Consider the following 22,474-nt stretch of genomic DNA (forward strand, 5'->3'; position numbering starts at 1 on the left):
AGTGGTGGCTCCTTTGACAGCATCAGGAACGGAACACAACAGCGATCAGTTCTTAGAAAGGATCGGAAAAGAAAACTCACTGAAGCGCCCAGCAACACTTTTTACCTCCACATCATAAACCCTGGTTTATTAGTACACCGTATTTACCAGGTAAGCAGTTAAAATATGTGACCGCTATTGGGGGAACATAGCTAGGTTGTTCTAGGGCCTATTGTTGTGTTTTAAGGCCATATTGCCTCCGTGCATCACGTATGAATGTAAATGTATGGCGCTCTCTGGTCTTGTCATTGTAATTTACTACAATTTAAAGGGAAATAATCATTATTTAATCGGCATTAATCTCTGCTTCGCTTTCATAAAACCATATTTTTATCGTGTTTGGCCTTTATTTCCCGAGCACCGTGAATAAAGGCCTTCGCACATCGAAGCTTTTAGATGTTTGATGCGCACATGAAGTGCAAAATAGTAGATTGTGATCCTTGGTGAAACGCACACACCCCCTTTAATTCAAAACTTTTCGTAAGAATGAATGTAGTTAGTAGTACTTTTTTCTTTTGTAGTGGTTTAAAAAAAATCACGAGACACGTGGTCACAATTTATTGCACGATGGCGGTAGTGGACATTTTGGCGGTGACGAATGTGTTGAAATAAAGTCTTGTTTGGATTGTTTATGGTAATAAATGTTGTTTGACCGTCGGAGCTGCGTTGCTTGTGTCGCCGCAACGAGACGCTGCTGCTGCCGCCATGTAATAATGACACAATGAATGTAGGCGTCACTCACAGCTCAATGCTGTTCTTCTGCTGTGTGATTAAAAAAACACCCTGCTCCTTTGTGGAGGATTTCATACATTTGTATATTTGAGACTTCGATGTTTAGTTTATGCATATTTTAATGCATCTAACCGGCTAACCCCTAGACTTGACATAAACCTGCATGCATTCTCGTCGCCCTAATAATAATAATTGGCCTAATGATGATGATGATAATAATGATTATTATTAAGAGATAATAAAATATACATTCAAGTTAAAGAACGTATTTTCATCACTTCTATTGCAGATGTGAATTTGCAAACAGTGATGCAGTAATGTGATTGTAAATGGCCCTTAACTATTTACTATGCTTCCCCTGAAAAGCCTGAAAGATTCACTATAACTGAACTGATCTTAATAACAAAAGTTTGCTTGGTTTTAATATTGGTAGCTAGTAAAGAATAAGATATATTAAGCCAATACAACATAAATTTGGTCATGCATTTGTTGTTTGCTTTGGTAGTTTGTTTGGCACCTACTGTACAGCCTGTGTTGTGTTGTGGTTGGTGTGGTGTAGTGTAGTGATGCCACTCAAACACCATAAGAGGGACGTTGATGACCAGTTCACCAACTGTTTCATAATAAAATATACATTTGTATTATAAAATATAATTTTGTATTACAACTATCCTAATTATAATACAATATAATGGATTATAACTGTGATACACTATAAACTATAATATATTACTATGATAACTTTATTACACTATAATAGATTATACTAGTGGTTATAACAACTATACTCTGGTGGTCTAAATGAAAAGTCAGTGAGTGATCAGTCATTATGAAGTGTTTGGCCCTGTTTGGCCTAGCTCAGACCTAGCCAGCTCAGACCTACTCTGTATTGGATACTTTTTAGTACCACTCCACCCAGTTCCTTGTAGTGGAAAACCTGGCACAAGTGAGCGTTGTGGAGTGGTGTTGGGCCATGTCATTGGAAAAGGGGCTCACTGTAGGATGGGTAAATGATAGGACAAATTTCACATAATGTGCAAATGTACAGTAACAAAAATACCCTAATTATGTTACATCCCTCCCAGCACTACCACATCCCAGTACAACCACAGTCCTACCCTGTTACACCCCAGTACAAACTGCCTGGAGCAGTGGGTTTAATACCTTGTTCAAGAGTGTTGCTCATTCAGTTTCCCGCACAGAATCTTCCTGCCTGTCCGGGGGAGCGAATGCGACCGCTGTTTTCCCAGGGACCCTGAGCGCAATGGTGGGGGCCGATGGGCAAGGAGGGTTGCGAGCTTGACATATTTATTAGAAGTATTCCATAGGAAAAGGTACAGTTCCATGACAATAAACTAATATTATTGATTCACTTGATTAATAGTGTTATATGTACACGTTAGGAAGCATATTTGGAAATGTAAACGTATATCATGTATTTTAGGAATAGCTTTGTATGCTACTCTGCTTTCCATTTTGCAAAAATGCCTAGATGAGGAACTCGCCCCTGATATAAAATGATGAGAGGCACTCCTGCAGATTTCATAAGAGACTCGTCGCCAATTGCAAGATATTTAAAAGTTATTTGGGGCCATGATGATAACCCCTTCTTCCAACTACTAGACTAATAAGAATTTATATGAAGCGGAACACAAGCTCTCCTGTAACCTTTAGGCTACCACCTCTACCCCAAGGCTCTCTGGGTGAATACGGTTACTGGACGAGGCAGGAAGCTGCTCATCACAAGGTCATGTTCTTTTGTTTCCTGTCACAGACTCTGGTCATGTCGGGGCAGAAAAAAGGAGCAGCCGCTCGCCTGCCAAAATGTGCCTTCTGCAGAACCAACCGGGACAAGGACTGTGGACAACTGCTGGTGGCAGACAGCCACAAGGTGGCAGCGCACCACAAGTGTATGGTGAGTACAGTGTGGATGGACATATTCATTGGCCATATTTGCAATTTAATCACACCAAACCTGTGTCTCTGAACTTAACTAGCAAGACACGCATACGCATGCACGTGTACATACACACACACACACACACACACACACACACACACACACACACACACACACACACACACACACACACACACACAGGGCTGTCACGATTATGACATTTTACATGACGATTGTCACTCAAATAATTATGATTAACGATTTAATTGTGTTTTTGTCGTTGGCAATTACATTTCTGTTTGGCTTTTAGGCTTTGATGTTGCAAATGGCAGATAGGACACATAACCTAAATATGCAAAGAAATGACTGATTATGACAAAAATAATTACGATTATGTAAAATAACTGCGATTAGACGATTATGTAATAATTGTGACACACACAGTCTCTCTTTGGCTTCAACTTGGGAGTTTTCAAGCTCAGCTCTCGACAAACTCAACCAAGAGGATTTTCATCCGTCCAGTAGAATTGAAAATGTACAAATGGATTTTCAGATGAACCGAACTCTGTTACCTTGGAACAATAGAATGTGGCATCATCAACAGTCTCATAATCCATTGGACAACTTGATAATTCAATAAAACCTTTTAGCCATCTGTTGTGTTTGTGATTGTTTTCCCTGCAGCTGTTCTCTTCTGCTCTGGTAACCTCTCACTCAGAACGAGACAATATTGGAGCATTTTCAGTTGAAGACGTGAGGAAGGAGATAAAACGGGGAAATAAACTGGTGAGTGTCTGTTCTCAGATTCGATGTTGGAGGTCAAAGAGACAAACAATGTTTATGTACACCAATAAACATGGCCTCAGTTAACAGAGGTATTAAAGTTCAATGCAAACAGGTTTTCTTCCCGAATATTTAGAAATGTGAAATGACTTGACGCTATCAACCAACAGGCTTTGTAAAATTCAAAGTACATACATACAGTATATATGAAAAAACAACAGGAGTAAAAAGGAGGTAGAGCCTTTATTCATTAAAAGGTTTATTTGGATAATACAGTAGAGAGAGACAGGGAAGAGATAGGGAGTGACACACAGCAAAGGTCATCAGGCTCGGGAATCGAACCTGCAACTCGGCTGTCAAGCTGCATTAGAGCCGTTAGACCATCAGCGCCCTACCTAAATTGTTGTTAAACGAGTTTGTTTTGTCATCAGATGTGCTCATCATGCCACCGTCCTGGTGCTACTATTGGCTGTGATGTGAAGACCTGCCGCCGGACATACCACTACTACTGTGCTCTGAAGGACAGGGCCCAGGTCAAAGAAAACCCCTCACAGGGAACTTACCTGTAAGACCAACCACTGCTTCTGTTCTATTCCACAAATGAAGCTGAAACGATCAAAAATAAACATTAATATTTGTTCTTTCTTCCAGTGTTTATTGTCGCAAACACCGGGATGCCTCCCAGGATGGTACTGAAGGTAAATGTATTACTTTATTGTTTCATTAATGATTTTAAATATATCTTGTCGAGCAAATTATAAATTGATCACTTAGAAACCTGAATGGTTGGAACGGCAGTTATCTTTTTCATCCAAAATGTAACTAAAGCCCTTGAAACAGACGCAGTAAAAAACAAATACTTAATGTCGATTGATTCTTTTTCTCAGATGAAGACGAAGCTGTGGCCAATGACTGTGACTCGTCGCCGCCACAGGGCCGGGGGCGCGGCAGGTTCGAGAAGGGAAGGACCAAGGTTGGATCTCGTGGTCAGTCAGAAGAAACCCGCTCCACAGAGGAGGAGAGTTCATCACATGTAAGACCTGATCCAGGAACAGTCTGAAAGATAGTGACTGTAGTCTGTAGTACTGAGCAATATGCTTTTAAAAGTCACTATATTTACAAATACAATATTTACAGAGCAGGCATTGGATATTCAACATGGCTCAATGATGTCAATATCATCCTGTTTTCTTTAAGGACACAATCCAACAATGTACCTCCATGTTATTGTAGACTATCGACACTAGATATACAGTATATCTATATTTTTGTAGCCTAAATGAGTTTGGCGAATTCTTCTGGTGAATTTTCACAAGACCCTTACATCATATTTTCTCAACCCATGAGAATTAATATTACAGATACATCTAACCCATTGGAGTAATCGATATACATGTACTGTATTGCCTAGCAAAGAGTGTATGTGGCCTCTGATTAACTTGTGTGTTTGTGTTTGCGTCTCTGTGCTCGTGGCAGCGGGACAGGTCACCGCTGAGGGTGAGTCCTGGAGACGGAGGGCAGCGTTGTGGCTTCTGCCATGCGGGGGAGGAGGAGAATGAAACCAGAGGCATGCTCCATGCTGATAATGCAAAGAAGGTTGCTGCACATTATAAGTGCATGGTAAGATGTCAGTCATTCTGTGGCATTAACCATTTAAACTAGTTTCTCAACATGGGTGTGGCTCTGATTTTCACTGAAAGTTTGCATGCTATGACATGCCCAGAATAGGTGCACTAGGGTTTATGTGGTTAAGATGTCAGTCATCAAGGTGTCTGTCATTGTCACGTTGCTTGGTCAAGGTCTTACTTCCATAGAGTTGCAGACATGTTTCCTCCTTTTCGATTGTGTTCCAGCTCTTCTCGTCGGGGACTGTTCAGCTTACCACCACCTCACGAGCGGAATTTGGGAACTTTGAGATCAAGACTGTCATCCAGGAAATCAAGAGGGGCAAAAGAATGGTGTGAATATTTAATGGTTAACTAACGAAAATATATAAACGTCTTTCATGTTGTCTTTTTGAGTTTACTGTGTTAATATATATTTTTTTAAATATTATTCCAGAAATGTACACTGTGCACTCAACTGGGTGCTACGATTGGCTGTGAGATCAAGGCGTGTGTGAAGACCTACCACTATCACTGTGGTCTTCAAGACAAAGCCAAGTATATCGAGAACATGGCCCGAGGCATCTACAAGTGAGCTCAACCATCTTCTACTTTACGCTCAGTTTGAAATGATTGAATCGGTCTGGTGATCAACTAACAATGTATCAACAAGTTACATTTTTACAATCAAACTATCTGTTTAGTTGTTAATTTTGTAGGCCTACTACTTATTGCCTAATCATTAACGTCCAAATTAATCATAAGGATTTATTATTTGAATTATGAAAATAATAATCAACAAATGATTTGATTATTGCAGCTGTAGTGAATAGTGCAGGTACGGTGCATATAGATATTTTCTCTAACAGTGAGTTGCTCTGAGATGATATCTCATAATTTCCACCTGATTTGTTTTATTATTTCTCTATGTGACTGAACTTGACATACCGCTTTTAATAGCTGTGGCCTGTCATGTCTCTCATACTGCTTATTCAAAAGCACACAAAGAGATGATCTGGAAATAATTAAAATGACAACCCCTCCACTGTAACGTTAATACTAAAGTCATCCACCGAGGGCCTTCAAAATAAAGAACCTGAATTAGATGTATATTAGTATATTGTAGTGTATTGCAAAGAGAATTTGAACCTGTTTTTTATGTCAGCTACCTGAATGCTAAACCACAATTGGCTTCTAAGATGCTCCTGGTTGAAATTAGGTGTAACTAACTATTAACCATCAATTGAATTCGTCAAAGAGACTTCACCTTCCTGGTACTAAAAAAGTCAAGATAAAACTGAAATAGCTAGTCTCTCTTGTGAAGGGTCTTGAACACTAGAAGGAATTCTCTGCTTTGCTGCAAAACCCTTAATCACAACTCTAGAGTGGCTGTATTTATCTTACTTAGCTGTGATTAATGTGATGGTGTTGTTTGTCTGATATGTAACCACCGTAATTTTAACCTGGGTTTCTGGCATGCATGGTAAACCAAACATCTATTGTCTGTTCATCCAGAAGGAAATCTTCCCCCCACCCTCCCCCCACACAAACACACACCCGTGCCAAGGGACTTATTAGGCTTTCTGAACTACAGGCTGGGCTCCTCTGATTTCTCAAATTGACCTCCTTGTTCTGTGCCTTTGGATGATGTTTTCCAGGCTGTATTGTAAGAACCACTGTGGCAATGAAGAGAGAGACGAGGAAGATGAAGAACGAGAGAACCGCAGCAGAGAGAGAGCGATGATCGACCACGGAGGAACACCTACATCACAGCTCAATGGCAACTAGGTAACCAACTAAATCACACTGCCTGGTGTTATGCTTTGTTCAGACTGCAGCAAATAGAAAATACAAGGTGTCTCTCAAATCTGATGTTAAGGACTGAACCAAACTGCACTATTATATAATTCAATCTTAATTTCAGATCCATATACAAGTGATCAGATCAGATTTGTTTATTCAGACATCAGCATTGGTTGCTGTGGTAACGAAATAGGCCTGAGCAATGCTTAACGTATACTCTGTTGTACAATGGTGGCACTCTTTGAAAAAAAAGAGGGGGGGAAAAGCTAATAACAAATGTTCTTTTTGCAGATTGTACTGACAGATGGGAGATGGAGGGGGACAAAAAGAAGAGTTCAAAGATGGCGGGAGATATTTTTATACTGAATATACTGTACCAAGTCATGGTCCTCAAGCTTCCCCCAGTAGCTCTGGGTTTGTTCCAGTACAGACGCAAACATCATACTCCTGGAGACATCTGGAGGACATTTTCACGTGCAGGTGGTGTTGTGCAGAGGGGACTGCTTGCTGCAGGCCAACAAAAAGCCATGGATGAACTTTTGCCAAGTGTCAGTTGTGGGCTCGCTCCAGTACGTGTGAGATTACCGTAAAACACTGGTTCTCAACCTGTGGGTCTCGAGGATATTGCAACCAAGATTTTACTGATAAGATAACATTAATATTAAAAAGGGATATCAATGAATAAATATGAACTTAAAGTATACTACAATTGGTTCCATTGATCCAGGGTGTTATACAATTGCTTGACTGATCATTAAAACAAACATGCTCTGAAAATGCACACGGCCTGCCAGCCCACCCATCTGATGACTTTTTCGGGTGGGAAATGCTTTCAAAGACTTTCAAGTGAGCCCTGATCCAAGAAAGGTTGAGATCCACTGCCATAAAGGATCACACATACCAAGAGTTTTGCTCACAGTCCCATGTGCCCCACCCGTTTACACGAACCACAGTTGATTCACCCGATTCAGAAATGTACTTCCTGTAGTTTAGCCTCTAAAGGACTCGTTTCACGGAGGCGTGTACTTTTATAGTCTCTATATGAAGTTGTGAGGGTGGGTTATTACAGTAATCCTGTGTTAAGAAATCTGTACGTTAGCCTTTCTTTCTTGATATGTTATATTTTGTTAATGTAACATTTGACATGAATGATTTTGAATATCTGGATTTGAGGCAGTTATGATTTTTTTTTAATATTTCTTTTACCAGCATGCACTTGGATTTGTCCCACAGTTGAAAGTGGTATATTTCATTAAGCATCAATACAAAGCTCTTTGGAAGAAGTTGATGGACCTTCTTTGTTGTACGGTTTCTTTGTATCGCTACAATTGTAACCATGAATAATTGGGAATAGAAAATATTTTATTTTACACATGCAGTGGGTGAATTATTTGAAGTTTTCTTTGTTCAGTACAAGTTGAGAGCTATTAGTCATACCGGGGTCTGTTAAAACGGTGATTCTCAAACTCTTGAATTTGAAGGATCCCCAGTTTGATAAGCATTAGGCCACGGACCTCCATTTTATAGCATTCTTTTATTTCTGACCTGTAAAGCCTCTATCAGAGTCCAGGGTGAAGAGCTATTCACTTCACCGCGGTGTAGTTTTCTAGCTATCACCTAAAAATACATAACAAAGCCTAGGTGATAACTAGGAAACTACAATGTGTGAAGTGAATAGCTCTTCACCCTGGACTCTGATAGAGGCTTTTAAGGCCCCAACAGACTGGGCAGATCCCAGTCCATTTGGACCCCAGGTGGTCACCAGAGCTGAAGTTGAGAAACTGTGTTAAAGGATGTTAACCAAACGTTGAGGAATTTCACACAACCTGGATGATTCCACCAAGATCCCTGAACTACTCAATATTCTGCAGCTGTACTGTTTCATTTAAAATGTTATACAAATTCACTATATTTTATCATTTTTATTTTTGAAGGGGCGAGGCATGGTTTTAAGTAGAAGCACCAATATACAGTATAATACAGTATACAGTGCTGGACTGATCCCTTTAGATTTGGATGCAATGTAGAAGGAAGACTTTAGGTTAACGGTAATCAATCAAGTTTTAAAATGTATGTTCTCAATCATGGTGTTATTCAATGAAATGGTGGATAAAATGAGCATGTTTGGAGGTTTGCCCATAAAAGGAAAAAGGGCTGTTCGGACTGTCCTCGTACTTCAGATTTGATTTGTCCACCATCTGGTTACGACACACAGACTACATCCCATGGCGTGGAGGGATGGGAGGCAGTGGACAATAAACATGCGCTAGAATCAGTTTGCATATCCTGTCTAGAACGGATACGAAAACGATTTGCGTTAGCGCATGTATATGTTTATTGAAAATACCGGATACAGTGGGTGGACTTTAGACCGGATATGAGTTTCTAACAGTAAATAGAACTACAGTCCATACGAGTAGGGAATGACATCTGAAATGAAATTTACTAAATAAGTACCGTCAAAAACAACCCCTGGCCAGGCTGGCCTGGGTCATAAATGGTCAACAACAAAATGTCTAAAATGTAATATATACGAAGAAATTTCATGAGGAAAATGAAAGGATTGTGTTCGATTTTGGGTGAACGAACCCACCCACATAAAGTGCGAGCATCCCTCCGCGCCATGGGATCTAGATCCTAGACAGCGGTGTTGCGGAACAACTTCCAGTCTATGGGGAGAAAGAGGAGCACCGCGCCGTGGCAACGCAGTGTGTGTTGTTGGCGTGTGGTTGTCACTTGTCACAGACAGCTGTGTGTTTTATGTATGTTGTCGGCATCGAGAAGGTGAAGAAGCGCTTTCAACACTGCAGAACGTCACAGGGACACTGAACGGCAGATAGCGGCGACATGGCGACATCAAGCCCAGGATGTGTGGTGGTAAGTTCTAACCCCAGAGCAGAACCTCCTCCATACTGTAGGTCAGATAGCACGCTGTCCTCGGGCGCCATTGGATCCTCTACTGTCTAGACTGCATGGGTATGATGAGTCATTGCCTAAAGTTTACCTTTGATCGTTTGATTTTCTAATAACCCTCCCTGGAGCCCGTAGGTATATCTGGTTCTTGTGCGGCCTGGCTGGGGAGGTGTGTGCGCGTGTGTACACGATGGTTGGTGGCACATGTGACTCTCTGCGTTCATTCATGTGCAGTGGAGTGCACTGTACGGCAGGATGAATGGCTTAGGGCAGTGGTTTTTTCAACCTTTTCATATCAAGGTTATTTATATCGGCTTTTGAGCCGCGGACCACCACTTGTCTTGATGAGATGTAGCCCCTCAGGGTGAAATCTCGCTCAAAACTTGGAATATTTTGTTGTCCTTGGCTAAGATATTGTCCACAATTTCATGCAGTATTTATTGATGTTGGTAATGGTACCATAGGAGAGAAAACAGGCCAACGTTGATCAAAATAACAATTCTTCTTTCTTCATTCTCCAGTCTGTGTAGACTTCTTGAAAAGTAAGTAATGCAGATGTATTACGCTCTCAAAAATAAAGATCTACAAGGGTCCAATTAGTTACCAACTCTCCATCATTTAGCTGGGGACCACCTGGAACCTCCTCAATGACCACTGGTGGTCCCCGGACCACTGGTTGAAACTTGACTAATGTAATGCTGCTGCATTATTAATCAAAGCAACGTTCATCCTCAGTAATCGGAGTAATCCGCAGGATAAAAAGAGAACAACTTAAAAGGGGTTACATATCATATTTCAAATGACTAACCTCAAATAACTGTTATTTCCTGTAAATGTTTACAGTTATGACTGTCTGTGTTAACTTCCTGTATAATCTTTGGTTTAATAAGAGAGCAGTCTGCCCCTGTCTTCATCAGTGTGTCAACCTCAACTAACGCTTAATTTGAGATGAACTAACACCTTACTAACTAATGTAATATAATGGTAATGGCTTAGTTTTATTATTTTGCTGCTGTTTCTCCTGGTATTTCATAATTCTGCCTGAATAGCTGGTACATATGATATGTGTGTGTTATATACTGTATATGTTACGTTATAGCTTGCTCATGTAGGCTTTTATAATGGAAGAGGTTAAAGACACACATTGAGTCAAGCCAGTGAAGCATAACTGCCAGTCTGCCTGTCACACATTCTATTAGGAATGCCATTCAAAATGCTACCTACACTATTTGCTCTTGTCAATGAACTTTCAGATAAAGACAGTGAACCTTGCTGAGTGCACATGTTTTTACTGAAAGGGGACAACAGGGCTCTCCTCCATAGAGCGAGAGAGACAGAGAGAGAGAGAAAGAATGCAGGTAAACCCACTGTAGTGTACATGCCAGGTCAGGAATTTCATGGCTGGCCACAATGGCCATGACCGCAGTCGCAGTCACCGCACTGTACCCCCGCAGTTTGGCCTTATGCCCTTAAAAAATGACATGCCCTGTTGCCACAGTGGCCTTGATGCCCTGCCCACTCTCTGCCCCAGCTTATTGCACCATTTTCTCCTCTCTATAAAGTGGAACACTGTGAATGTCACCCGTGGTGTGAGGGGTTCAAATTCAAGGCTGGTATGAACCGCTGGAAAACCTGGCTATTTGTGATGATAATTTGACACAAATCTAGCACCAGGCAACTAGTAAGGAATACTGAACATCGAAGGATCATTCACTCTGATGAGGTTTATTTCTCAATATTAAGATCCTGCTTATTACACGGCTACGTACTGAAAAAATCATACCTTTTCCATTGTCAAAATATAACAAAAAAAAAAATGATTTCATTTCTCCTGCTAAAAAGATTCAGTTGGATTCAATGGTTGGAACTGCATGCTTAATAGCAACGATTAAGATCAGCCTACTTAACTTTATAATTCATATTAAACTGAAGGGCAGACGTAAAGCTGTATATTATCCCGCTACGGCTTCTTTCAATTACCTTAAGCAAGCTTTATTAGATTACAAGTTTCTACTTAATCCATTGCAACATAAACAGAGGCAGAGCAGCGGTCTGCTATCAGAAAATAACAAACTGACAGAATTTCATGATTGACAAAGCAGAATCCAGCATTCAGCCAAGCTGTGTAGTAAGGAGACTTAATCAAACTCATCTTGACGTGCTAATAAATCAAGGCAGTGACGCACGATAGAAGATCTTCTTCAAGTCAGTGTCACAGGGTTGTGCTCCTGTAGATGATCAATTTCAGGGAGCAGTGGCAAATTAATGACAGGCAGGAGGCAGCTAAAACTACCAAAAAATAGACCAGACATTCATCCATAGGTTCAAGGAACCCCAAAATATACTGACTTCCCATCTTCTGACCAGTCCAGTGACTGTAGTTGTTAGCTTGAGCATGTATGAACTTTTGACTCAGGAGTTTGTTCAAATATTGGCATTTGGGCACTGGTGTGTACACAAACCTCAAGGTAGTTTGTGTTCTTTTTCCACAGTATCATATTAGTGCTGGTTAAATTACAAAACAAAAGATATAGCCTAAGACAGTTTAGTTCAACATTCTGTATTTTTTCTTTTTTCTTTCTTTCTTGTTATCAAAATAGAGAAAGAAAAGAAAGTCAGTACATGAATGGTGAACAGAACGAGAAGTGTCCTTCAGATCATGTTCTCCTGGGTACAGATGCTCCCTATCAACCGTTTTTTTTCCCTCTGGGATTGAAAACGCCAAGCCATAACAGATGGGGGTGCCGGGTGCTTTCATTTGGGGCTGGCATGAGAAGGAACATGCTTCCAGTATAATCCGGTCGTCAGGCGCCTGGGAAGTTTTCATTCAGCATGGTGTCCTGATGGGAATGGCATGAGCCTATGCTCCAGCTCGGTACCTCCAGTCCTGTAACGAGCAGCCCCGCCGTCACATGACTCCAATGTAGTTTCCCAGGTTCAAGTGCTGGGTTGTTTATCCTTGCGCAGGAAATTTGATTTGACAAGATATAGGCTAGTAAACGCTGAATCCCTTTTTTTTTTTTATAGGATTAGGCATTTAGTTTAGATTCTATGGAGAGACCGACATTGCCAGTTGCGCAGATGAGATGGGAGGGTTCTGTTGTGAATGAATGGATGCATTCATTCTATCTATCTAGATACTGATAAGAGTGCAGTGATTTTTCTTTCTAAGAAACATTATGGTGTCTGTACAGATAAGCACACACCTTACCCCTGGTTAGAGTTAACCTCTTACCTCTTTTATTGTATAATGGCGTTACGCAGACACCAGGCATTGACACTAAGGCCTGCCCACCTGCCCCCGGCAGGTAAATAAAACCTTAGGGTAGGTGAAGTTTGCTTTCAGGTTGCCCGACTGGGCAAGTGCTATTTTGAGAGGGGACGCAACCGTCTATAAACACAACACGAGATATCTGTGCTTTCAGGTTGCCCGACTGGGCAAGTGCTATTTTGAGAGGGGACGCAACCGTCTATAAACACAACACGAGATATCTGTCTAAACACCTGAACGTGGCCAGAGCGCTCTGTCTTCTGGTCTGTGGAATGTAAAATAAGAGCACTGTTGACCTAATGTGCTGTTTTTACTGTTGCTACACTTAAAAATGTAAAATAGCAAGTGTGAAACCATAGACATATTCAATCATAGCTATGTAGGTATTTGGTATTTGGATTTGTAAGTATTGATGTACAGTATGAACATTCACATCGCACAGCCCCAGAAAGTAAAGAAATAAGTGTTAAATTGAGCTGTAATTAAAATATTTCATTATAAAATCATTTTATAATGGACAATTTACTTTTCGGGCAAGTGGGCATGACCTTTGGGCAAGTAGAACATGACCTGTACTTGCCCGACGGTCAAGTGCCTCTGAGACCTTAGTGTCAACCCCTGGCAGACACCATGAGACAATTGCAGATATAGCATCAGACAATAGCTGATCTACAAGCTTTTCTTTTTTCTTCTTATTTTCTTTTATTAGATGCAGTTGTGAACAATAGCCAAGTAAGATAATGTATGTCTGTCTCCATTGGCAAATCATACTGCAGCTCAACAGTCAGTGTGAGGGGTGGTCAGGAGATGTCTATGAACATGTCGCATCACAACACATTGTCAGCTTCTAGAGCTTCTATTTTGTCTATTTCCCAAATCTTTGAACATAATGGGGTAGAAATCACCTGATATTCTCAACATGGGAAGCCAGGTTGAAAATAAGTAAATGTTTGATTCTAATTTCCTGAATAATTGTATGTTGTATTCTTATGCAAACAGTTGGAGCTGCTAGGATGTACTTGCACTGTATGATCTTCTTGGGCAGGTGTGACAACACTCAAGCCCCTAAAACCGTTATATAAGGGAGCCATAAAGGTATTTGATAAAAAAAAAAAAGGGAAGCTCTCTAAACAGGCATGGGCCGTGTATAAAACGTTACATGGTTTATGGAGGAATTATAAAACTGAAGCCAGACACTGGCATCAGTACAAGGGCTGGCACTAGAGGGGATTGGGAGGTGCAGTCTCACCACTGTGCATAATTCCTTTCCTGGAACAATCTACCCACTAACATAAGAGAGTGTCCACCCTTATATGTTTTAAGGATGGATCATGGACAATCAGAAGTGAACATTTTTAAGTAGGATAAAATGTAGGTTTTTCTAGTTTTCTTGAGTGTCTTGTATTTTAGGTTAAAACTATGTCTTTTTTACTGTCGTTTTTCTCTTTTTCTGTTTGTACGCTCTGTTTGTAGCCTCTTTTTTTTGTAATGTTGTGTATTTATACTGCATTATGTGTCATTAATATGTGCTGTGTCCCATCCAAATAAACGTATAGATGTTCAACCTCCTTTACAATTTTTGTTCAGGGGAGGGAAGGATAACATTCAGCATTATCTAATAGTCCGAGATGTGGTGGGAACTGGGAAGCAAACCCACCTTTAATCTCTTCCCCCTGTCTGCAGTGTTACATCAAGCCATTGCCCCATCCCCGGTTAGATAATACCTCTGAGAACATTTGAACCTCTTGCATTCATGGTTTTCATGAACTTGTGTGATGTGTGTTTCAGATCAGCGATGAGGAGCAGGGCTATGACCTGGATCTGTTCTGTATACCAAAGCACTATGCCTCTGACCTCGAGAGGGTTTATATACCTCACGGACTCATCTTGGACAGGTGGGTTCTTGTTCATCTCGGAGGGGAGGGCTACGTACACTGTACCATGTTGAGGTACCTGTAGCTGCTGGGACATGTTTTATATGCTGAAAACGACCTATTTTCTAGTGCCCAGATTTAAAATGCCCCTTTGTTAGCAACAGCGTCTCATTATTCCGACGTTGCATTCGTCCGGCTCTCCCCATTTACTAACACTATCTCTAACCCTAACCGCACGTTGTATGACAAAGTATATAGGGCTTACGTGGTTATGGCAAACAATTATTATGGTAACACTTCTCTTTTGAGAAAATATGAATAGTCTAATCTGAGTGTTTCTGAGGAAAATGTAAATGATCGTTCAGTTATTAGTCAGTCTTTACGGTTCAGTGCCTTATAGTGAATGATTACGTTTTTATGTCCCAAATTTTATTTTATTTTTTTCTGAGGAAGACTATTCTTTCCAAACATTGGTTTCTTGTACTTCTTAACACCCCCTCACTGGTATGCGCTCCCTCTCTTGTGTTTGCCCAACTTTCTTGGGACAGGGTTCCCACGGTCATGAAATTCCTGGAAATATTTTGAAATCTTTTTCCAGTACTGGAAATTGTTTCTGGCTATGGATTTTGTTAGTAAAAACATTTCCTAAAACATGTATAACATTACCCAAAATATGTAACATAAGTACTTTTTCACCGAAAGGGTTGCGTGATTGCCTAATGTATGTGACAAAAAGTACACATCTACAAGCTCACAAAGTGCTGCAGCATGATGCGTAGTTGGCTTGTAGATCTTAGGGCTGTCTTCGACACAGGATTTATGAAGTCGACTCGAGTCGCGGGGGTTAATCCGACGCGTCGACGAATCGTTTTATAGTCTACTTTGTGTAAAAATAAAAAATAAAAAGTGTTGCTTTAAACCACGTCAACATAATAGAATAATACATTAAGAGATGAATTGAATACACAGTGTTGTCGGTGATATCGGTGCGCGAGCACAAATGTTATCTGCATAGTAGTGTACAACCATAGAGTTATAACACACCGTTAAAACAAATAAAACATCTCCGCTCTTTCAACTCTGCCCCGTCTCTCGGCAGCGTGCAGCATAGATGAGACATTCGCGAACGATTCCGCTCTCTTGAACGGCTCTTTTAAATGAACGATGGGATCCAGTCCGCAGTCGCGGGACACAGAGCACTGACAGAGTAATGAGTCAGTGTCGAGAACGGATTCATTTCAGAAAAGGATCATAAACAGGTGGAGGCACAGCTCCCGCTTGAGCCAGCAGTGTGGACATGTCATGGACGCAAACACAGCGAAACACAATCATTCATCATGGATTACAACACTGGAACAATTCAGAAGCACTTTAATTAGAAAATGTAACTTGTAGCCTACACTTGTGTATGTTAATTTGACTTTAGAAGATTGTTTACTACTTCGTGGACGCGCGTTTGTGCTGTGGCAGGTTATTTAATATGGGATTTTGACAGCGTGCTTCCTCCTCTTAACGGAACACTGTCCCGGCTCTGAATGTTTTAACGAAGCGGCGGTCTGAACCGTTCTGGCCGTTCCGTCTCACTTTCAACCCGACGCTGGTGCGAGACAATAAATAACTGTTCGCCAATTGCTACTTCTCATTGGAAGTACATGACACCACACCAGTCCAGCAGTGCACCGCAGTACTGGCAGTAGTAGGCTAACTGGTGATATAAAAAATATATTATTTTCACTTCGACTCAAACAATTGGCGTCGATTCCCGGGGCTTAAAACGACGCGTCGATTCGTCGATTTTTAGAAGACACCCCTAGTAGATCTGTTCCTTTATCACGTGACACCAACCTGTGCTGTGCAACCTAACTATTCAGAGAAACTATTATCCACTATGGATAGGTGGTGTAGAAAATAATTCGGCACAAAATGTGGAATGAAATGATGCCATAATACCATTCTATGCTTCATTTTTGCTACACTGCCTGTCTTTGGGCATTGCACATAGGAGTCATTATTGCGCTTAATGATTGTTTCATAGGCCTGGAAATTGGGTTAAATGTTTTGGAAAGGTTTTGGAAATTGATTGGTGAAAATGTTTGGGAACCCGTTGGGAGAAAACAAATCTAAAAGCCCTGGCTTTTCTTGAGAAAACATTGTTACAGTCCCCTTCTGTCTGTGTCTATCTCTCTGTCTCTGTCTCTCTTTAGGACAGAGAGGCTGGCCAGAGAGATCATGAAGGACATGGGAGGTCACCATATCGTGGCTCTCTGTGTGCTGAAGGGGGGTTACAAGTTCTTTGCCGATCTGTTGGATTACATCAAGGCCCTGAACAGGAATAGTGACCGTTCCATACCAATGACAGTCGACTTCATCCGTCTCAAGAGCTACTGTGTAAGTTACCTTAGTGTTTTCAGTCTATCGTCTTTTAACCTAATGGCCGATGACATGTGGCCGAAATAGTGATCTACAAGCTTGTTCTTGCCAACAAACAACATTTCTGAAAAGTTTCACATATCACAAAATCTTCTAGACATCCCAAGACTTTCAGCTTCAACATTCCTGTAATGTGAGCTGGTCAACAACGGGATGTTCTGTACACCATAGGATCATTTCAAACTGGAGTCTGTGGGCTGTGCAGTGATGCATCTCTTGGCGTGGGTTGCCAGCAAACAATGAATGTGCTTGGAAGAAGATCAGTGTAGGTAGTAGATAGCCTAGCTCAGCTAGAACATCCAGCCTTGTTAAAACAAGGAGAGTAGATTCTGCAGTTAGTTAGCTGCATTAGTATATAGGCTTGCTATGCCAGGCTAGGTAGTAGAGAGGTTTCCGTTAGCCGGTATATATCGGCCATTGACCGAAACACATTTTTATTGTCCGTTAATTATAAACATCCCCGGCCAACGTGGCCGGCTGGGATAATGCTGTTATTATTTTATAATTTAAGCCTATGATAAATAGTTGTAGTCAGTATGGTGTTACACATAATTAACAGACCTGGGATACCGATCGGTAATAGAATCTGCGGATATTCTTTAGGAAACTATAAACACGGGAACAGATTGCATCTATGATAAATGGAAAAAGGCAGCACAGTATCTACACACATGCATGTGACTTTATTTTAATATGGCCAAAATTATAATCTTCTCTGTCATCATGTCAGCCACAAAATTGGCTAGTGGAAACCCTGGGTAGGAGTAAGAGCAGTGGCAGCATTTTGCTGTTGTCGGGTGGAAACCTTGTATGTCCAAAACTGTTTTTATTCATCATTAAAATAGCCGATCTACAAGCACACAACGCCTCCCATCACAAGGCGTTGTGTGCTTGTAGATCTGCTATTTTTACTAGTTTTGTGCGACAGCCTTGTATGATGAGGCAGGGCTTTACTTTACGAAATGATTTACAAATTTGAAACTTGGAGATACAAGGTTTCTGCCCGACAGTGATAATTTGTTGTCAGTTGTACTTTATGTGATAATGTGACCACTTGAGGGCATTGCACCTCTACATAAGCGCACTGTGTAGGGAAGAAAGGGACCAGATCCTCTCTCCTATTGGAATCTCTTGCTTTAAATTACAAAGAAAGTTTTTTTTTTTTTAATAATATGTTTTACATTTTTAAACACACATTATATAAACAACAACACTGTACAAGAAAAAGAAAAAAAGACAAACTGGTAAAATGAATACATGATGAGCGAAGCAATCAGTCTCCAGCCCCCCCACGACCCCCTCAGAATGGAGAGGGCAGGCACCCGACCCAGATCGGAACTAGATTCACTAAGCACAGTTCAGCCTCAGTCGAGAAACTTCAAGACAAGAAAAACGGTGACAGATAGAAGTCAGGGCCGACAGGGGAACCCTTTAAGCACAGCGGCAGACAACGTGGGCCCAATGAATCTTAAGTAGGGGTCCCAGATTTTATAAAAGGCGTCTATCTTGGAGTGTAACATACATGTGATGTATTCACAAGGAATACAATCCATTATAATTACAAAGAAAGTTAAACGACTTCAACCTTTGCTGCACATCATTGACCGGGGAGGACTATTGTTGGCTCCTCCTCCTGAATACTTCTGCATACAAAAACGTATGCGCTAGTATGAGCGAATAGCGACGGCGATCAATGCCGACGAGTGGGCCCATCGGTAGATAGAAAACTGTTTCGACGATGCGGTGAGCACCTTATTGATTTGTACATGTTTTGAGCCGAAAATGGACGTTGGGGCTCAACCAGCAAGAGTGTTCTGACTCCCCTTTATAACTCTTGTAGAGAGTAAACGTCCCAATATAAGCGATCTCTACAAGAGTTTTGTGGCTATCCCCGTAGGTTCATCTATTTAACCACATTATGGTAAAAAACAAAGAAATAAAACTGGCACATCCAATGGAAGGCAGGTGCAGGACCAACAGGTCTACGCTGTAGACTGTAGATGCTCGACAAAGCTGGATGCACCATGGTGGATAGGGTTTTCTTCTTGGGGTAAACGGTTCCAACAATAGTTATGTTGTTGTTCAACAGATTCTTTCTTACATCTGCTTTGGCTTGAGATTCAAAATCTTGCCTCTTAATTGAAGAAATTGTCTGTGGGGTATATTTTCTATCCTTGGCTTTGATTTATTTCATGTTCACTCATGTGTGAACTAATGGTGTTTCCTGCTCTGTAAGACATGCTTGTTCGTTGTAATTTCACAGAATGATCAGTCGACAGGCGAAATCAAAGTGATCGGAGGTGACGACCTGTCTACACTGACGGGAAAGGTGAGTAGAGAGCAGTCTACTCTGCACTTCTTTTCTTGTAAATGGACTCAATGGAGCATTTATGTAACTGCTTCATTCAAAGCACTTCATAATGTGCATTATATGTACACACTGACGGTGGAGGAAATCACGCAAGATCACCAAAAGTGCCATTCTACCATTCCTCAGTCACAGTCACCCATTGGGCATTTCACACCCAAAAACAAAATCGAACCATCTAACAAATATTCCATAAAAAAGTAACACGGTTTACTAATCTCCCATGTATTTTAATGAGCAATGATCAGTTATCAATCTGTTTACTTGATTAATTCCACCATAATAAAACTTGTTTTCTTTTCACACAGAATGTCCTGATTGTGGAGGTAAGTTTTGAGTTTAAATTCGTCCTTGAATGAGACGTTTTACCATGTCACTGTCATTTATGTACGATTTTCATTTTAGGACATTATTGACACAGGCAAGACGATGAAGACCTTATTAGAACTTCTCAAACAGTACAATCCCAAAATGGTTAAAGTAGCAAGGTAATATAATCACAAGTGTCTGTCCAATTCCTGTGTGTGTGTGTGTGTGTGTGTGTGTGTGTGTGTGTGTGTGTGTGTGTGTGTGTGTGTGTGTGTGTGTGTGTGTGTGTGTGTGTGTGTGTGTGTGTGTGTGTGTGTGTGTGTGTGTGTGTGTGTGTGTGTGTGTGTGTGTGTGTGTGTGTGTGTGTGTGTGTGTGCGCGCTTGCGTGCGCATACAGTTTCTTACATAACTACAACTTTTAACAGAGTGCGCGCGTGCGTGTGCATACAGTTTCTTACATAACTACAACTTTTAACAGTTTCTCCCTGAGGTCTCAATCTGTCATGTTTCTCATCATAGTCATTGTACAGTAGCAGTTGTGCAGTCATGTGATCTTTCTAGCAGTTATGCGGTCATGTGATATTTGCAGCAGTTATGCGGTCATGTGATCAGAATGTTTTCTGCCCTCAGTTTGTTGGTGAAGAGAACACCCAGGAGTGTGGGATACAGGCCAGACTGTAAGTATGTCATAATAAACAACTTTATTGCATTATTTTGGGGTACTTGCAGATACCAGGTATTTACATTATATTGTTTTTTTGGTTGTTTGCTTCACTTTGTTGTATGCGACACTTGCACCAACATTTTTATATACATCTTATAATCTTGAAAGGAAAATTTGGTTTCAGTGTCACCTAGCTGATTGCTGCTTAGATGGTTTTGCATTGGGGGGGGGGGGGGTATAGGCTACTGAGCATGACATAAGATAAAACATATCCTAAAATTACCCTCATCAATTATAACTTATTATGTCCTGTCTGTCTGCAGAGACCCTGCTCACAGTCGTTAGATAACCAAGTAGCCAATCAGAATGTATCCGTCCCTCCGGGGTATGGGAGCGCTGTCTCTAGTAAACACAGCTGTTGTTTTTACAGAAAGCTACTCTGTACAATTTCTTTAAATATTCCTAATATCACCAACTTTTGGTTTCAAACAATAAAAAGTATTTTAGATGTATAGACCGTGCACAAATATTGTGAATTTTGTTGCTCTTGCTTACAGTTTTACAGAGTTTTTATTAATTTGGTAGTTCATGACTGATTATTAATATTTATTTATTTATATGCTATTTTTATTTTATTTTTATTTTTCAGTTGTAGGATTTGAAGTACCTGACAAATTTGTGGTTGGATACGCGCTAGACTACAACGAGTACTTTAGAGATCTAAATGTAAGTATTGGAAGTTATGAACACAAGACTTGTAAACATGGACCAGAAATCACTAACCTTCAGTCAGGAGGTTGTGTACAGTGTTTGTACAGTGTACTGAATGTATGTTTAATGTCAATGATCTGGTTCTGCTTTTCAGCATATCTGCGTCATTAGTGAGACAGGAAAGGAGAAGTACAAGGCATGAAGATCTCTTCACAACTTTGATTCGTGTTTTTCTTTTTTTTTTTTCTGTCACAGTTTTATTTTATATCTTATTTTATATTTGTGTCATGAAATAATATTAAGCCTGGTGCAGCTGATGTCACATGTGGGATTTGTGCTCAGGGTCTCTGAGAGTGCACTGCTGTAGTCGTGATAATCATTATATTTGCTTTGCTGCACCTACAATCTACAGTCAATATTACATCATGTTCTTAAGCTTTAGTGGAGATGGATTCAATGCCTTGGCGAGAACCATGTCTGTGAAACGGCACAGAGGCCAGTTTCATCTCAAATTGGTACAGTGCTAAACAAAACACGTAAAACCACACCTGAATTTCCCCTCAGGGATCAACAAAAGTCTATCCATCCTAGTATCTACCTAAAATGTACCCCTTCACCGTATTGTCAATAGCCTGTTTTTGTTCTTAACAGGCGAGTAATTTATTCAGAGCAATGCTGCTAGCTTGAAGTACAATATCATTGATCATTATCATGTATTATAGATAATTTCAACAGCGTTCTATTTTATTTGTATGGTGATTTTTATCCAAACTTTTCATTCAATTCAGTCTTGGACAGATGTTGGCATCCATGAAGTACATTTTATTGTACTGTATGAATTAAAAAACAAATTTAAGCTTTAAGTTATGGTGAGGAAAATCTACTTTTTGAAGCTAGTGTATGTACTAATTTACTTTTGGTATAATTTATGGTGCTGTCTTTTACCGAAGCTGGCATGATTTTGACAGTTTATCTGTAATGCATGGGCTTTAAGTGATATCATAATGTAATAGTAAGTCATTCAATGATGCCATCATTGTAAATCAATCTCGACTGCATTTTACATTGACATT

The 22,474-nt window shown here is 40.5% G+C and overlaps 2 protein-coding genes across 2 annotated transcripts; both read left to right on the forward strand.

Moving 5' to 3' along the window:
- Nucleotides 1-69: 69 nt before the first annotated feature.
- Nucleotides 70-8,124, forward strand: phf6 (PHD finger protein 6). The gene is made up of 11 exons (XM_080745578.1): nucleotides 70-150; nucleotides 2,546-2,686; nucleotides 3,356-3,457; nucleotides 3,886-4,019; nucleotides 4,106-4,152; nucleotides 4,342-4,487; nucleotides 4,931-5,074; nucleotides 5,308-5,412; nucleotides 5,516-5,649; nucleotides 6,717-6,846; nucleotides 7,153-8,124. Exons 2-10 carry the CDS (start codon nucleotides 2,555-2,557, stop codon nucleotides 6,844-6,846), a joined length of 1,074 nt encoding a protein of 357 aa, XP_080601704.1. The 5' UTR covers nucleotides 70-150; nucleotides 2,546-2,554; the 3' UTR covers nucleotides 7,153-8,124.
- A 1,395-nt stretch (nucleotides 8,125-9,519) lies between these two features.
- Nucleotides 9,520-22,264, forward strand: hprt1 (hypoxanthine phosphoribosyltransferase 1). Its single transcript, XM_080745726.1, has 9 exons — nucleotides 9,520-9,738; nucleotides 14,834-14,940; nucleotides 17,124-17,307; nucleotides 19,613-19,678; nucleotides 20,026-20,043; nucleotides 20,123-20,205; nucleotides 20,657-20,703; nucleotides 21,340-21,416; nucleotides 21,556-22,264. The coding sequence occupies exons 1-9, from the start codon at nucleotides 9,709-9,711 to the stop codon at nucleotides 21,601-21,603; spliced, it is 660 nt and encodes a 219-aa protein (XP_080601852.1). The 5' UTR covers nucleotides 9,520-9,708; the 3' UTR covers nucleotides 21,604-22,264.
- The last annotated feature ends 210 nt before the right edge of the window (nucleotides 22,265-22,474 follow it).

The sequence above is a fragment of the Nannobrachium achirus genome (genome assembly GCF_963921795.1).
Source record: "Nannobrachium achirus genome assembly, chromosome: 17".
In the NCBI taxonomy this organism is placed as follows: domain Eukaryota; kingdom Metazoa; phylum Chordata; class Actinopteri; order Myctophiformes; family Myctophidae; genus Nannobrachium; species Nannobrachium achirus.

What these genes read in the sequence shown, in the direction of transcription:
- phf6 (XM_080745578.1), top strand. Translation starts at nt 2,555, where the DNA reads ATGTCGGGGCAGAAAAAAGGAGCAGCCGCTCGCCTGCCAAAATGTGCC. An exon ending in TCAAGAGGGGCAAAAGAATG is followed by an intron (nt 5,413 to 5,515) that starts GTGTGAATATTT and finishes ATATTATTCCAG; the next exon opens with AAATGTACACTGTGCACTCA. An exon ending in ATGGCCCGAGGCATCTACAA is followed by an intron (nt 5,650 to 6,716) that starts GTGAGCTCAACC and finishes GATGTTTTCCAG; the next exon opens with GCTGTATTGTAAGAACCACT.
- hprt1 (XM_080745726.1), top strand. Translation starts at nt 9,709, where the DNA reads ATGGCGACATCAAGCCCAGGATGTGTGGTG. An exon ending in TCCGTCTCAAGAGCTACTGT is followed by an intron (nt 17,308 to 19,612) that starts GTAAGTTACCTT and finishes GTAATTTCACAG; the next exon opens with AATGATCAGTCGACAGGCGA. An exon ending in AAAATGGTTAAAGTAGCAAG is followed by an intron (nt 20,206 to 20,656) that starts GTAATATAATCA and finishes TTCTGCCCTCAG; the next exon opens with TTTGTTGGTGAAGAGAACAC.